This window comes from Actinia tenebrosa, unplaced genomic scaffold (genome assembly GCF_029948245.1).
Source record: "Actinia tenebrosa isolate PJP-AT-01 unplaced genomic scaffold, QUT_ActTen_1.0 PGA_scaffold12__29_contigs__length_12842862, whole genome shotgun sequence".
In the NCBI taxonomy this organism is placed as follows: Eukaryota; Metazoa; Cnidaria; class Anthozoa; order Actiniaria; family Actiniidae; genus Actinia; species Actinia tenebrosa.
Window position 1 is genome coordinate 4,630,885 of NW_028292572.1, and position 17,191 is coordinate 4,648,075.

A 17,191-nucleotide genomic window follows, 5' to 3' on the forward strand; every position below is an offset into this window, starting at 1 on the left:
AGCACGGGGTAAGGCTTGGGGTTTGTATGCGCTTACGAGTATTATAGCAAATAAAACATACCAACTCCTCCTCATTGGACTTGACTTTTTTGGCTTCTTCACTTTGCTCGTCATCGGTGTTGTCATCGTCGACGTGGGTTTTGCGTTTAGGAACTAAGACGTCGTTGGAGGCCATGGCGGTTTTTTTACTTTGTAGCACACACAGTAGTAAGCTTTAGTGGGTTTTGCAGGGTAAAGAAAAGTAGGGTCGAGGGTTGGTATTTATGCTATTGGTACCGATGGGGTATGGGGGGTCCCCCCACCCCCCTATAGGGGTTTGCGATGCTAGGTATATACAGGGGTGAGGGATGAGGGATCGAGACAGTCTTTACACGAAGTTTACAGGGAGACGCATAGCTGAAAAGGAGGAAAGGAGGAAGAACACATGGTAAGCATGAACGAATCGCTAGAAGAGAGAATGAAAAGGAAAGCAGAGTTTATGTCAAGACATCGCTGCGGTGTTGCGTGCTTAAGGGATCGAGAGAAAGAAGAAGAGCAAGGAGTAAGGATGAATTCACGAATGAGAAAGGCTATTATGGATGCGTATGAAGCAATGGAACCTGGGGAGAGTTTGGAACAGTTGTCGTATGCAAGACGAATTCAAGTGAAGAGATGTTTTTATAACGTGAAAGAATTTTTGAACACTGGACATAAGAAGGGCTATATACATTTATTAGACGATAATGATCATCAGCTTTTGCTGAATTATCAATTACGCTATGTAAACTTTTGTTGAGTTATTAAAACTGTTTCTTTGTAGAATGTGACTGATCGATTGTGTCTGTGTTTATCACGTGATACATTACCAAGTCGTGACTTGCTGGCATTGGCGGTGGAGCGTGTGAAGGAATACGAGGACGAAGTTAAGTTACTACATGTACTTTTGAATCACTTCGAACAACAACGTAAGCAAACGGGGGTTTTTGTTTTGGAGTCCCACAAGTCGGGAACTAAGATATGCCTCCAGGAACGCGAAGTCGAACGTTGATAAAAAACGTGGAACGATCGGTGCATAGGAGTAGCGATGAGTTTCGAACTACGAGTGTGGAATATCGCCTGGTTACGAAATCCGATACGGAGCTGGCGCAAGAGGCGGAAGCTGAGGGAGATCGTGATGACGCATGGGGTGTGCGCTGGATTCAACGCGTGTTTGACGAAGTCATAACTTACATTCAATCGACCGAGGGGGTGGAACCCCGAGATCAGATAGGGATGAACATCGAAGGAGGAGATTTGGATTATCCAGTAGTTATTCCTGTGCGTCGATATCACTTTCCTGAATTTCAAAGTCGAATGTTAGTGAGTGCCATTGAGGGGATTCAACAATCGAAGAAAGCATGGACGTTGGGGTGTTCATTAAACGTGATGGTGACGTTGGTAAAAGATGTGAGTGCACGGGGTCGGACAGCAACGACCACTATTATGACACCTGATCGATTAAAGGATGCTATTGAGAGAAGAGCTGTGCTATCGGTGGTGGAAGAAGGTGAACCCCCAGACCCTGTGAGAGACACGTTAAGAATAGTGTGGAGTTACGAGAGAAGGAGGAGGAGAGGAGCATTTGCAACCATGGAGGAAATGCAGGCAGAGTTTGAGGAAACCCCCATGTGCTGGCAGGATGTGCTGAAAGCCTGGTGTGTCATGCATCCGGATAAGGACGTGATGGTGCTTTCTCAAGAGGCTCCGGGTATGTTTCACGAAGGGATTTGGAAAAGCACGTATGAAAGGGAAGGGGTGTGTAAAGTGTTGTGGTACGATGAAGCGCGATGTGAAATGCTGGACGTTATCGATCCTGATAATTTGTATGGGGATTGGCGAACGCGACGTCAGCGGATGTGTCAAAAATGTGGGCGAACGTATAGAGGATCGGAAAACCGTCACTTGTGCGCTGAGGTGAACGTTATGGCTAAGAACAAGAGCATTCCTCACTTTTTGTTTTCGGAAAATCAAAAGAAACGAAAAAGGAGCGTGGTCGAAAACGACGAGGGAGAAAATTGCTTGGGGCAATCGTTGTTGACAGCCCTAAAGGAAATGGGGTTGGAATTGTCGCAAGACAAGTGTTTGATGGATTGGTATGAAGAAATGGGGATGCAACATTTGTGGAATGAAGCATGCGGCATTTCTGACGTGAAGGTTTGGAGCGAGGCTATTAACGAGGGGTATGGCGATGAGGAGCATGACTTTGAACTGTGCGTGTACGATGAGCGCAATCGTTGCATGATAGCAAACTTTGGCAAGAGCGGCGTAGAGGAAAAGAGCACGAAGCACATTTATTTGAATTTGATGGATGATCACTTTTCGTGGATTCGTTCTATGCCTGCATGGCTGGGGTCGACGTATTTTTGCAACAAGTGCAAAAAGGGACACCGGGATTTGAAAAAGCACAAGTGTAGCAGGCCATGTGTAAAGTGTGGCGAAGAAAACAATGATCATTACGTGGCAAGAGCGTGGAGCGAGGTAAAGTGTAACACGTGCAATCGAACGTTTTGGAATGACTTGTGTGAACGTTCACACCGCCTACGACGTATGGTGGACAGTATGACGTATTCGACGTGTGAGCGAAAGTACAAGTGCTGTATCTGCGATGTAACGGTAGATCGCTTGAGGGTGACATGGGAGCGTGACAAGAAAACAATGCGACGTAAGAAGGTAACACGAATGGTGGATGATCACGAGTGCTTTCGATACGATTGCAATGTGTGCAAGGCCAAAAACGTGGTGCGTGGAGAACATCTATGCTACATTCAAGGGGTGGACGAGGTAAAGAAACCCAACAAGAAGAAGGATCGTGCTATGCATTTGGCGTTTTTTGATTTTGAAACGCAGTGCTTGAAAGATCATCATATAGTAAACAAGGTGGTGGTGTTAATGGTGTGTCACGTGTGTGTTGATCATGTGTCTGATTATGTGACGAGGGGGTGTGTTGGGTTGTGTGGAAGACAAAGGCTGTGGACGTTTGAAAACGTGGAGGAGTTCATGACGTGGTTGCTAGGAGACCGACTGGGAGTTCACCGACGATACACGTTTTTGGCACATAATCTAAAGGGGTATGATGCGTACCCCATCTTGGAGTGGTGTGTGAAGAAGTGCATAGTACCAGAGTGCTTGTACCGTGGAGCTAAGGTAATGTCGATGGTGATTGAAGGTATCGACTTTAAAGATTCGGTGTGCTTTATCCCATGCGTCTTAGTGCATTCCCTGCCACGTTTGGTACGAAGAGCGGGGACAAGGGATATTTTCCACACTTTTTCAATACCAAAGCCAATGTGGGTTACGTGGGGGAGTATCCACCGTTGGAGTACTATGGTATTGACGACATGCGCGAAGAAGAGCAACAGGCTTAGCGAACGTGGTGGGGGCAACAACAAGGCAAGGTGTTTAACTTGGCAGAAGAATTGCAAAAGTACTGCATCCAGGATGTGATCGTGATGGCTGATGGGTGTTTGGCATTTCGTCAACTGTACGTGGAATTGTTTGGTGTGTGCCCTTTTTCCGAGTGCGTTACCATTGCGTCGACTTGCTTAAGGGTGTTTAAATCGAACTTCTTGGAACCCGAGACGATGGGGGTAGTACCACCTTTAGGCTATCGTTCTAGGGACGTATGCTCTGTTCAAGCTAAGGAATGGTTGTACTCACTAAGCATCGAAGGATTGGAATGGGCAGGAAGTGCACAAGGTGAGGCCACGATTCTGGGGGCAAAGGTGGATGGCTATGATGAAAACCGACGTGTAGTGTATCAGTTTCAAGGATGTTACTGGCACGGGTGTCCCACATGCTTTCCATCGAGAGGTGCACCCCATGCTCACCTAGGAATAAGTATGTCAGACGTGTATGAAAAGACACTGCGACGCACGCGAGAGTTACACGGAGCAGGGTATAAGGTGGTGCAGATGTGGGGTCACGTGTGGGACGTGCAGAGAGAGCAGCATCAGGACCCTCCGAAGTGGATTAAGGATCTGGACCCCATACGTCCGAGGGAGGCCATGTTTGGGGGGCGGACCAACGCTATAACGCTGGCAGCACGTGCAAAGAGAGGGGGTGAAGAAAGAGAAAGAGAAGAGGCGCAGGAAGAGGAAGAAGAAGACGCGGATTTGGCACTAACGTTGGTGTCGGATTCGGTGGACAAGATACGATACATTGACGTGTGCTCGCTGTACCCTTACGTGATGTACGACAATTTTTACCCCGTGGGTCACCCTGTGGTACTGTATGGAAAAGACATTCCACCCTTGGATAGGTGCAGGCACAAACTACTGTATCATTGGTATGGATTGATTCGATGTGAAGTAGACCCCCCCAAGACTTTGTATTTTCCAGTGCTGTCGGTAATCATCAATCATAAGCTGATGTTTCCGCTTTGTCTAACGTGTGCGCAACAGGAAAATGGGGAACCCTGCGAGCACTCGCCAGAGGAGCGACGACTGTATGGGACATGGACTACGGCGGAAATGGAACGAGCTTTAGAAGAGGGGTACAAGCTACACGCTGTTTACGAGGTGTGGGATTACGAGCGCGTAAGTGGTCAATTGTTCAAGACGTACATTCGTGAGAATCTGAAGCTAAAGTTGCAAGCGTCAGGATGGCCACAACACTGCACCCCAAGCGAAACCAAAGCGGCTTTTGTGAGAAACGTAAAACGGGAACAGAACATGGACTTGGAAGAAGACAAGATGGTGTTTAATCCGGGGTTGAGGAGCATTGCCAAATTGAATCTAAACTAGTTGTGGGGAAAGTTTGCGCAAAACCCCTTTCGTACCAAGGTGGAGTACGTCAAAGACCCCTCGCGTTATTTCGAGTTGTTGAATGACGACACGACCGACGTAAATACCGTAGCGTTGCTGTCCGATCACATGGTGCAAGTAAGTTACACAACACACCGAGAAAGTACCCCTGTACACAAAGATGGTAATGTGGTGGTGGGGGCGTTCGTGACCGCATATGCTCGACTGAAGCTGTACGACTCACTAAGCAAGTTAGGAAAGCGTGTGTTGTACCACGACACCGATTCCATCATTTATACTACCACGGGAGACGAGAAGGAAATCGAGTTGGGGTGTAATTTGGGGGAGTGGGAAGACGAATGCAAAGACCCTAGCCAAGACTGGCTGGTAGACTTTGTATCTTTGGGTCCCAAGACGTATGCGTACGAAACCAAGAAAGGCAAACGTGTGGTGAAGTGCAAGGGTATTAGTTTGGATTACCGTACGAGCAAGAAAGTTCACATGGAAAGCATGAAGCGGTTGCTGGTCGACAAGCATGCTAAGCTGACGGTGTCCTATGCTAAGCGCATCATACGAGATGGATTTGCTAAGCAATTGAAAACGGTAAGCATGGACAAGGACGTGCGTTTCGTGTATACCAAGCGGGCGTTGCAAGAGGATGGCATTTCCACGTTGCCGTATGGATATCAAAAGAGTATATAAAGAATTAAAAAAGTCTGTAGATTAGAAAAAACATTTATAACATGGGAGGCTTCTGGACATTTTTGACAGTGTGCTTTAAAGGTGCAGATGGTAAAGAGGGAGGTTTTAGCCGCAACCGTGTAAATGTGGGGCACCAAGCGCAAACGCGATGCTGTCTCTCGGCCTGCTGTGGAGGATCTTTGGTACTTGCCCCCGTTCAACGATCAATCAGGAGGTGGTCGGAAAAAAGGAAAGCGCAAAGGGAAGCAGCCAAAAACCGAAGTTTTAGCACGTAAGTAGAAACAAGAATATTACGAAGCAGGGAAGGACCATTCTCAAGCGTATGCTGGAACCCAGGCGTTTGTTAATAATCAGGAAAAAGCAACTAAGACTAAACGTGAAAAACAAGCATGGTTGGAAACGCAAACCACGCATCAGATGCATGTGCCCGCCCGACGCCATTACCCCCGACGCCCTTTCGTGGTTCACTCCATGGACGAACAATGGCAGGTCGATTTGTCCGACATGCAATGGCATAAAAAAGAAAACGATGGAAACGCGTGGATCTTGTTTGCCATCGATGTTTTATCTCGTTACGTGTGGGTAACCCCCTTAAAGCGTAAGACGGGGGAGGAGACGGCAGAGGGGTTACGACGTATTTTTAACAAAGTGGTGGAGGACCCTGACAAGGTGCATACTTTACCCTTGACGGTATATGTGGATCAAGGAACAGAATTTTACAATAAGGATGTGAAGGACTTGTTGGCTCACCTGCCTATTCCAGCAACGTTACGCTCGGGTAAATCTATTACCAAAGCAGCTGTTGTAGAGCGGGTGCAGCAAACGATCAAGAAGCGGTTGTGGAAGCGGTTTTACGAAAAGCGTTCGTACCGATGGGTAAATGAAATCGACCCCTTGGTGGAAGCGTACAATCATGCTTATCACTCTAGCATTGGTCGATCCCCAGCCTCCGTAACGAGACAAGTGGAACGGGAGGTGTGGGACAAGCTGTACAAGGAATGGTCGGACGAGCGCCAGGTGGCTAAGGCGGGTCCTTCCGAAAAACACTTTGCGTTTAACATTGGGGACGTGGTGCGTTTAAGCAAGCAAGCCACGTTGTTCAAGAAAGGGTACCTTCCTCAGTGGACAGAAGAGTGGTTCAAAGTGCGAGCTCGAGATGCAGGACCACCCCCGTATTATCGGTTGGAGGATTTTGATGGGGAGGATGTGTTGGAGGGAACCTTTTACGAGAACGAAATGCCAAAGATAAGTGACGAAGAACAGAGTAATGCCAAATTCCCCATAGAGAAAATTGAAAAGCGTCGTGTGAATCCGGATACCCAGAAGAAACAAATATTCGTGAAATATCAGGGGTGGCCAGACAAGTACTCGACGTGGATCAACGAGGACCAGGTGGAAGACTTATCGTAATGGAACGCAGCCCTTTCGTGTTTTGGTGTAGCAGCAAACGAGATGCAGCTTATGCACGCACCACGAACAATAAGCCTGAACTATTTACGGTGCAATTGCCCACCCCATGGGTGATGACAGGAGCGTGGTCAGTACGGGTCTTAACAGCCATCACCCCTCAAGTGGATCGTACGCAAACACCCGGAGACTTGTTGTTGTATACGGACATGATGAAGTATGAAATAGTGGGGCATGACTTTTTTCCGTTACTAGAGCGCATTACCTCTCCCAGCAATCAAAGCATTCGACATTACGAGCCTGTAAACCCATTTGTGCGTCGAATGGATCGAAATCATTACGATGATCTTAACTTTATTATAGCTGACGACAAAGGCAAGTCGCCAGTGTGGATAGCGTCGTCGGATCACAACACTTTGTTGTGCTTGCAGTTTACACCTGAAGAAGATAACTTTGATGCTAGCAGCATGGAGCAAACGTTTTTGTCCAACCAGTCGCTAAATTATTTTGGCGGCAATCAACCTAGTAATTTTACAGCCTACTTGCCCAGTCTGCAACGATGGGAAGGGTCGTGGACTACAGGAATATCCAAGATTACACTTCCACCGGCTCAAAAACGCTTGCAATTGGACACCTGGGAAGTGGGGTTGAGCATTAACATTCCCCTTCATTCTACAGCCAAGCACTCTTTTACTATTCGTCAAGCAAAGTCTGTGGAGGAGTTATGCAAGCAATTTAATGAGGGGGCTCAACGCGTCATAAATTCCTGGTTTACTCACCAAACCATAAGGACCAAATATGGTAATGGTGGTGTTGGAGGAACGACGGATGATGAACGACGTGTGCAATATTGGGATGCTAGGGGGACCACGCAACGTTTGGATGAGCGATTCGAAGACAAGCCAATGTCCCCCGTTGTGTTCGAGAAACAAATGAACGACTGGGGATTAAGCGTAAGGTGGAACGATCTTACAGGTCACTATGCCAAATTTAAAGGCAAAGGCAAATCATTTATTTGGTTTGAAAATGATAAAACGAAAGCATTAAACCGATACAATACAAGCACCGGCAAGTATAACATACCCGAAGGCACGATTAGTCGTATGGGTGACTACATATGTGACTACCAGATAATATGGCCTGGTGTTTATGCCTCACAAAGATCTTTATTCAATAATTCGGATCCTACCCCTTTCATTTATTTTTTGACCTGCGAGTTTGACGATGCCCACAACTTAAAACTGGGGTACGCATTGCAAGAAGCAAGCACAGCCAACTACTCTGTAACCCTAACCGTTCCTGAAGGGCTTTTGGATGTCATGGGAATGGACAAACAACTGTGGACCTTGACCACCAAAGCAGACTCCTCTCGTTTTGCAAGCATATCCGCAAACAATTCCAGCAGCACAGCGGATGACCCTACGGCGTGGCATTATCTTACTATAACATCTACACCTGACGTGGTACTGAACAAATGGGGACATGTGGTCATTAATCAAACCACAACTAACCCTCTTTCTGAAAATGCCTACATCACCTGCAGTTTGATAGCCCCCCAACACGTGGGAGATCGGAACATAGCTTTAATGGAGGTGATTCCATTGCCTGCTGTTGCACAAGGAGAAACCAACGAATCCAAGGAATACGTGTATGAGCCCAAACACATTAAATACCACCCTCTGTCCCTGTTAAACTATCAGACCATTCAGTTCGTGGTAGAGAACGAACGTGGTGAAGAAATTCCTTTTGTGAAAGACGCAGGAGCAACCACAGTCACCTTAAAGTTTCAAAAATCATGAGTAACATCCCCATTTACGTTCCTAGTCAAAGTGGTGGTGGTAGCATTCCTATTTACTCACCCAAGCAAGGGGGTGGTGGTTTTAGAAAGATGGGAGGAGCCATGTTGCATTTCATAACCCCCAAGTTACAAAAGTTAAAAGACGAAGCAGTGGACTACGGGGCCACAGCATTGTCTAACGTGGCCACGGACGCATTGGATGGTAAAGACATTAAGCAAGCTTTATCCGACGAAGGGACCAAGGCCAAAATAGCTTTAAAGCGTAAAGCAGAGAGTGAAGCAAGCAGGGCTGCATCTTCTGCAAAGACTTTCAAGTCGGAAGCCAAGGCCAAGAGCAAAAACACATTGGATTTGCTATTTGATTGATATGTCACGTTTTGAAGATTGTACCTGCAAAGGATTGTTTACCCCCTGTACGGCTCTGGATCCACAATGCTTAGCGGCCAAAGAGTATATGGAAAGGGCTGCGGAATGGATATGCATTTTGGGGTTTCATCGTTGGCACGCCCACGTTCATAGCGCTTATGAAGCAAATAAGAAGGATCGCAAAGTAGGACGTACCTATATGACCCTCCACGGCAGCATGCGACGATGTCACTTTGACGGAAACACAAACCTGTATGGCTACATTATGGAAGGAGATGAACAATGCTTTAGATGTTTTACAGGGGACTTTGAAGAAGCTTATAGGGTGTGGGTAGATATTCAAAAGACTATAGATGAGCAAGTGAATAGGCTAGGTCAATTGAGTTGGCACATTGATTTTTTAAATAAAAGACTACGTAAACATTTATGACGTGTTCCTTTTTATTTCACACACATGACGAAAAGCCTTGTGGTAACAGTTTGTCGCAGATATCCTTGTTTATCACGGAGGTCTACTTCAAATTGATACCACGCGAGCTTCTTAAGCAAGAATATACTGAGGAAAAGGTTCTTTGGATTCTTTCAAGTCTACCGGGAACGGATCCACAGACATACGAAGATGATTGGGTGTCTTTTGATGAAAGTCTATAATCAGCGGACGGTAAGGACGTTTTTGAGCGTAGTTTAAGGCTGTGCGAAACCATTCTCCTTTTCCTGGAAACGCCTGGGATGCCAAGCGCTGTAGCTGTGCACGATCTCGAGGGTTGGGGAACAAGATGATTAAATGTGAATTCAGCGACGCCGTACGCATTTGGGGAGGGAACAGGTTTTGAACTAAAACGGCCAAGCTAACATCCATATGGTGTGTTCCCTTGGTAAACCACTTGGCCACTTGCTTGTGCTTGCTTTCTATCTCCCCCATAAGGTCATCTACAATAAGCAATCCAGGGGTTTCTTCAAATAGCGAGTAGGGATCGTCGGGTAATCCTTGCACCCATGTTACTTTCTTTTTAAATTCTTTTTTCATGTCCTCGTACTCGTCGTGCCAAATACCATACAAAAATACCACTTTTTTAATGGCGGGGGAAAATTTCCAATGACATTGTCGAATTAGCTTGCGCACGAACACTGTTTTTCCTGACTTGGAAGGTCCTGCAACCCAAATGTTGGAGGGGTGCTCCCAATGGGGTCGTACTTCTTGCACTTGCGCTTGGTTCATGATTGACGCAGCAACTGAATGTAATCCTCCACACTTTGCAATTTATTTCCACCACTCTGATGCGATACTTTTTTGCGCCTTGCCTTGCCTGCCGATTTGCGAGACTTGCGTTTGCGTTTGCGAATAAGTATTCCATCCTTCATGGTTGCAGGACCCTCGTCATCATCCCCATCATTATCATCGCCATTAGGGGGGTACGTTACGCTATTGTGTTCCCTTTGAACTACGGGTCTTTTTCCTCGTCGGACCGTGGTGACGGTGGTTGTGTTGGCAATGGTTTGGTGATCCCCAGGACCCATTCGCGTCCGTATAGCGCGCGCTGTCGTATCTTGGTCAGCATTTGTGTGGCGAGGAGGTCCAAAATTACCACTATCATCACCACCTGCATCACCACTATAGGAACCATTCCCGCTACCATTTCCATCACCACCTGAAGGCGTCGGAGATGGTGATAAATCATCGTAACGTGGTGATTTTCCTTTTTTAGAAGTGCCGGGGTGCCTTTGTTGTTGCAAGAGGTCAAGACGTTCTTTTGCTTTTTCAATAGCTACAGCAATGCGTGTGCGTGAGGCTTCTAAGTAATACTGTCGGTCAATGGATTGAAGTTCACCCAAGTACTGAATAAGTTGAGGTTCAGTTAAGTCATTTATCTTCTTGTAGGGTTTCCAAACCATACGCTTTTGCACTTCACGTATAACTTCATTGATATCACTCACTAATGGTGCATCACCTCGGTTTTTGTTTCGCAGACCTGCCAACACGTCTAAGTACTCTTTTAGTTCTCGTTGTGACATTTGACCTAAGGTCGTGCCAGACAAAAATTGAAGTTCCACGCCTAAGCTAGGGCTCCACTGTTCAATGTCCTGTATGGTCGTACCGGTAGCTTGTGCGGACGACAGAGGTGGTGATGGTTGTGGCGGTGCAGGTGGTGGTGGTGTTGCTGCAGCAGGTGGTGAGGGTGTCGTCAACTCCAGGTTAGACTCTTGCAGTGCTTGTGTGATAGCATCAGGTAAGACATAGGGTATACCCAACAGCTGTAACATTTCATCGTCGTCCCCGTTGCTAATACGAATGGGGGTACTTTCAGCTAGTGGCGATAACCCTCCTGCAAAGGGAGGTGTCTCCATTTCCCTAAGCGATCGGCTAATGGCTCGATCGGCTATGGATTGAACGAGGGTAGGCTCGCGAATGCCAGGGGCTTGAAACAAAGGACTGCGTTCCTCGTGCCCCAGCAAACGGTATAAATCACGCTCCCTGTCTCGGTCCGTCATATGGGCATTATGTCGACAATCACAGAGCAGCGCAAATTTATACGCAACCTTGCTAAGTGTCACCCCAGCCAGGTGGTTCCTTTATTAAAAGGAGGGAAGAATCATCACTGGGAGGCACTACAGCAGACCATAGGCAAATTTGCTAATGGGGACATTAGTTCAGAAGGCATTCGCTTACCCACCGCCACCAAACGGTGGTTCAAAGGGGTTGCTAAAGGAAAGCCTGCCAGCGTTAATCATTTACGACGCTCCGTGTTACAACGCGGGGGGTCTAAAGCCGAATTGTTTGGAGCCGCCCTTAAAGCTGTGGCAAAAGCGGCCGCCCCACACTTAAAGAAAACCGCCATAAACTTGGGGAAGCAGGCAGCCTCTACGGCTATAAGTACAGGTGTTGAAAAAGTTGCCAACAAACTGAAGTCCAAACCTTCACCTGCCCCCAACAAAGGAGAGGAAGAGGAGCTTAACAACATCCTAAAAGAATATGCCTAAACAAAAAGGAGGTAGACGACGACGACGAGTTAAGCACAGCAGCCAATTGGGAGCCGGTATACGTGGACGTCTTGGACCTAACATTCCTGATTACGGACCTATCATTCATCCTTTTCACATCAAATACTCTCAACCTGCAAGCACTGTCAACAAACCACCCCAACCTGTTCGCTCGCTACGCAAACAAACGGCAACACAGCTCACTCACTTACCTTCCACGTCAGACACCGTCAGCGTGGTAATAAAAGGACGTCCTGTTACCTTATTCCCCAAAGCACGTCGCATAGCTCCAACAACACGTTAAAATTATGACTCCTCCACCCGTCAATGCTGCCGCTACTCACAAAGGCTACTTGGTACCAGGCATTTTGTGGGATCGTTTAAACCACACACTGGAAAAACAAACGGAAGAACTTAAAAAACTACGACAACCCCAACAACAGGAAGGAGGTGGTGTAGGGGCTGTGGATGCTAATGGCAACGTCAAGACCGACGCCCTTCTTCACACTCTGGCTGTTAATTTGTCTCTTCAACAACATCCTAACCTGGAATTCGTCAAGCACGCGGATCAGCTAATGAAACAGGTTCTCATCGACCCTTCCTTGTCGTCTAGTGAACGAGTACGGTACCTAAACAATTACGCACGAGCCTACGACGAACAACGACGTGCACGAGACGATGCCCCTGCACCCGCTCCTGCTCCGGCACCCACCCCCGCTCCTGCTCCGGCACCTGGTCCTTCAGGCACACCCAACATTTCACGCATCCCCGTTCCTAAACGATTGCCTACAGCACCTTTCACATCTCCAGCCAAAACCACCCCAACCAAAGCAAAAGCAAAAGGAAAAGGAAAAGGAGCCCTTACTCCTGAACAACGACAAGCTATAGAACGTTATAACGACATGGAGAAAGTCATAAACAACATCAAGGCTAACACTAAGTTAACCCCAGAACAAAAGCAGGACAAGATTGGAGTCATAACACGTGGTAAACAGGCACTCGCTTACATACACAACGAGTTGAACTTCGACTAAAAAACACATAAAAGGAGCCATCACGAACCGTCGTCATTTTCTCGCATCATCATCATCATGATAGGCGGACGCGCTGCTGCACCTCCATCAAAGCTCGCTAAGGCGGACCTTGCAGCCCCCTATCCCTAAAGCACAGAAAGGTACCATTAGGGACCTTTTCTCTCAGGTGCCTGAGGATTCGACCATCGAGCAATCCAAATGGGAAACCTACTATCAGCAATCCACTAGCACTAACCCCCTCACCATTATGGTGTCGCGCACGCGCGAGTGGGTGGACATGAGAAAAACCATTTTGGAATTCGATGTGCAATTCAAGAAGAACGATGGTACCCTGTTGGACAATAACAGTAGAGCCTTCCCCATTAACAACATTGGGCACTCACTCATCAAACAAATCAAAGTCAGTATTGACAAAGGCAGCATTCAACCCAATGACGACAAGTACCACTACCAAGCCTACCTGGACCGTTTGCTTAACTTTTCCAAAGCAGATAAAGAAGGATGGATGTCCATGGAAGGATGGTCCACCGATACCCCTGGAAAATTCGACGACACCAACCCCCGCCCAAGAGCCTATACAAATGCTGTCAATTCTGGTACAGCTAATACATACACTCAAGACGCTTTAAACACCTGGCTTAACACCGCCCTAACGCGGGAAACCCCCAACGAAGGAGCCGCGTTTCGTCACAAGTTGTGTGCCGATGGTAAAACCGTCAAGTTTTTCATTTCCCCCTGCATCCCCATGTTTCGCAGTTATCGTTACCTTCCCCCTGGTTGTGAAATAACATTTGAAACCATGTGGAACCCTAGCAACTTGGTCATGATGGCTGCAGCTGCAAACAACGTTGGATCCACGGCCCCCACCTTTACCATAGTTCCCAATTCCCCCAGACTATGGATTCGTCACGTGGTGGCCAACTCTGAGCTACACATTCAAATGGAAGGGGAATTGTTAACCAAACAAAACGTGGCCATTTACCTTCACATGTCCTGGCGAGTCGTGACTGAGACCATCCCTGATGGACGTCATTACCATCGCATGAGCAATCCATTTAATGGTTATCGACCTAGCTACATGGCTCTAGGCTTTCTTCGTGGTGACGCTTACAATGGCAGTTACACACGCAACCCCTTCAACTTCCGAGACATGCACCAATCTTTTGTCAAAGTAACCGTGGATGGACAAGAAACCCCCTACCAAAGAATTGATCTTCGCTCTGATCTAAAGGATGAAGGTTACAATACCTGGATGCAGTTTTCAGGACAAGGCGTAGAATCAGCCGACATTGGTCTTAACCGACAAGATTATAAAGATGGCAATTATTTGCTGCTGTTTAATCTCAACCCTGATGGCGAACAAAATTTTGGCTATAACTACTCCAGAGTAACAGGCAACATTAACATTGACGTGGACTTCACCCAGGCTACAGCGGACAATACTACTATGCTCTTGGCTGGATACTTTGAACAAGAAGCTTGGATCGATGGTAATAAAAACGTTGCTCTCAAAAACAATTACTAAGAAAAAAATGAATCGTCAAAGTGAACTGACTACCCACGCCATTGACGTGGTCGCCCAGTACCCACCCAATTATCACAATCACCCCACTTACACTTACGTGGGGACTCAAGCCTCGGATCAAGCCTTAAAACTTCTCACCAAGTACCAGTCCCACCCCGACAGCAAACCTGAAGAACCCTGGGGGATGATTTTCAACATCGATCCCATATCCAAACCTGGGCAACATTGGATCGCGTTGTTTGCCAATTACGGGCGTGTAGAAATTATGGACTCGTACGGATCTGACAACTTGGCAAGCTACACAGAACCCCACGTGATGAAAATCATCGACATGGTGGACGTAGTGAAAATGCCCCGCCTTCAATCGTTTGACACCTTCGTGTGTGGACACTATTGCCTTTCCTATTTGTATATCCGAACCCGTGGTGGCTCCTTTTCTGAATTTGTAAAACCTTTCCTCGATCGCCCCACTCGAAAAAACGACAAGACCGTTTGTCGCTTTCTATGTAAGGTTATGGTACCCAGACCTTTGCGTCTTAAGTTTAAGGACAAGGTAGGACGCATAGGTCAAGCCTGTCAGTCCAATTGTTGTAGTAAAGAAATAGTACGATAAACACAATCTTTTAAAACATGCTTTATTGTTGTCCTTATTGGTTTACAGCTTCAATCATCTGACTACTTATTTCTGTCTGTCCTATTGACTTCACAAAATCACGGATGTCGTCATCTACTTGTAATTATACTTGCTTGGAGGGTGGTGGGGGTGTATCTGCAAGGCGGTCCACTGGTACCTCTGCCTTTCGCTTGCGATTCCTTCTCTTCTTTTCTTTCTTCACTTCCTCGGTACTTCTAGCACCTTCCACTTGCTTCAAGACTTTTATGGCTGCATCGCATGCTTCTCCTTGTTTTTCCTCAACGACCTCTACCACAATGTCTTCAGGTCTACGTCCTTGACGTGTGGTGGTTGTCATGGCTGAAATCAAGCTCCCCAACTTCTCTCTTACATCTTTTATGACGCATGCGTTTTCCTTGGAGACTTCCTTAGTAACACTTTCTCGTTCCACACAGGCCACCAGGTCCATAATCACCTCTTTGTGTTTAAGCGTTTCACAATCTAGCATGTGTCTCAACGACCCCATCAGTTCCAAAATTACGCGCGCCATCTTTTGTTCCTTTCTTGTCGTTCTTTTAACCACACAAATCACAAGCTCCTGCAGCAGCGTGTCGATGCTCGTCGTTCACCTTTTGCTTCGAAAGAAGTGCTCTTGCCACTGCGTATTCTAAATTTGTAGGCCCTTCTCCTCTCACGTGTTTATACCAGCGCCAATCCGCTATCAGCATTAAGATGACGTACGCGAAACTTAACGCCATTCTGGAAAATCGTTAGGGTAGTGACGCCTGCCCATGTGCGGATACGATGCTACAATGCCTCCTTCTTGTGTGTGTCTTCTCCTTTTACGTCTACGTCGGCGTCCACCCCCTTGACCCCCCAGCGACATATTCGTTATGTAAGGGGTTGCCGCGTTCAATTGATTCTTCAACAACCCGCGCAATTTGGAGTTCTTAACTTTCTTGTCTATTAATTTTCCCACCTTCTTGTTAATTTTCCCGCCTACATAATTAACCATCTTCTTTTTCATGGCGCCTTTCAATCCCCCCACCTTCTTTTTTATCTTGTTAATGACCATCGTGAAACTAATGTCTATGTCCTTCCTGTCTTTCCTTTTATAACAAACTTGGCCTGACACAGTCGTGAGCTGAATCGTCCCATGCACCATCCACTTCATCCGTACCCTCCTCCATGTCAATCAACGTTATCTCGTCACGCAATTGCTGTTGTTCTCTTCTGTCCACACAAGCTTGCTGCATCAGGGTGGAAAATTCTACCAGGTTCGTCTTGAAAGAACACAAACGTCGGAAGGTATCTTTGTAGTGTTGGAACAACATGAATCTTTCTGAATGATTGAAGCACTCCAACCGTCCTTGCACCTTGTTGGCAAACTGGTCTTCCATCAGACTCAAATGCCATATCAAATCATCCAATTGTGACAAACACACATCCTGTTCCTCTACCTTGTCTTCGCATTTCTTGCCATCCCCCATGAACACATCCTTGGCTTCCACAAACACGTACTTCCCCTCCTCGTTTTTCCCGTTGTGCACTTTGCTCGACTGCTTGTCCTTAGTTGCTCCCATCTCGAAAGGTATAAAGCTAACCTAGATCCAACACCTACCTTCATACTTTTTCACGACCAATCCAATCATGCCACGTAAACAAGTAGGCGGGACTACCCGTCAACGTCAGTCCATGAAACGTTATGGCGCCCAATCAGGAGGCGGCAGACGCACGCGCTATTCCGTTAAACGTTATGGTGCCCAAAGAGGGGGTGGCATTCCCTCCACCAAGGCTGTCAGGAAACAACTCAAGTCGTTGCAAAAACTAGGCGTGCGTAAACTACAAAAACTAAAGAAACAACTTGGTGGTAATCAAAAAGGAGGTGGTAATCAAAAAGGTGGATTCCTTCCTCTTTTCTTAATTCCTGCCGCCATAGCTGCCGCAAAAGCTGCAACCCTAGGAGCCGTTGGCGCTGCTGCCGGATACAGAGTCAAAAAAGGCTTA

The 17,191-nt window shown here is 46.9% G+C and overlaps 2 protein-coding genes across 2 annotated transcripts; both read left to right on the forward strand.

The window, feature by feature from the left end:
- Window positions 1-3,467: 3,467 nt before the first annotated feature.
- Window positions 3,468-4,760, forward strand: LOC116309039 (uncharacterized). Its single transcript, XM_031719569.2, has one exon. The coding sequence runs from the start codon at window positions 3,468-3,470 to the stop codon at window positions 4,758-4,760; it is 1,293 nt and encodes a 430-aa protein (XP_031575429.2).
- An 8,533-nt stretch (window positions 4,761-13,293) lies between these two features.
- On the forward strand, window positions 13,294-14,571 carry LOC148912045 (uncharacterized protein F54H12.2-like). Its single transcript, XM_089027926.1, has one exon. It carries the CDS (start codon window positions 13,294-13,296, stop codon window positions 14,569-14,571), a length of 1,278 nt encoding a protein of 425 aa, XP_088884052.1.
- Window positions 14,572-17,191: the final 2,620 nt, after the last annotated feature.

What these genes read in the sequence shown, in the direction of transcription:
- LOC116309039 (XM_031719569.2), top strand. Translation starts at nt 3,468, where the DNA reads ATGGCTGATGGGTGTTTGGCATTTCGTCAACTGTACGTGGAATTGTTT.
- LOC148912045 (XM_089027926.1), top strand. Translation starts at nt 13,294, where the DNA reads ATGGTGTCGCGCACGCGCGAGTGGGTGGACATGAGAAAAACCATTTTG.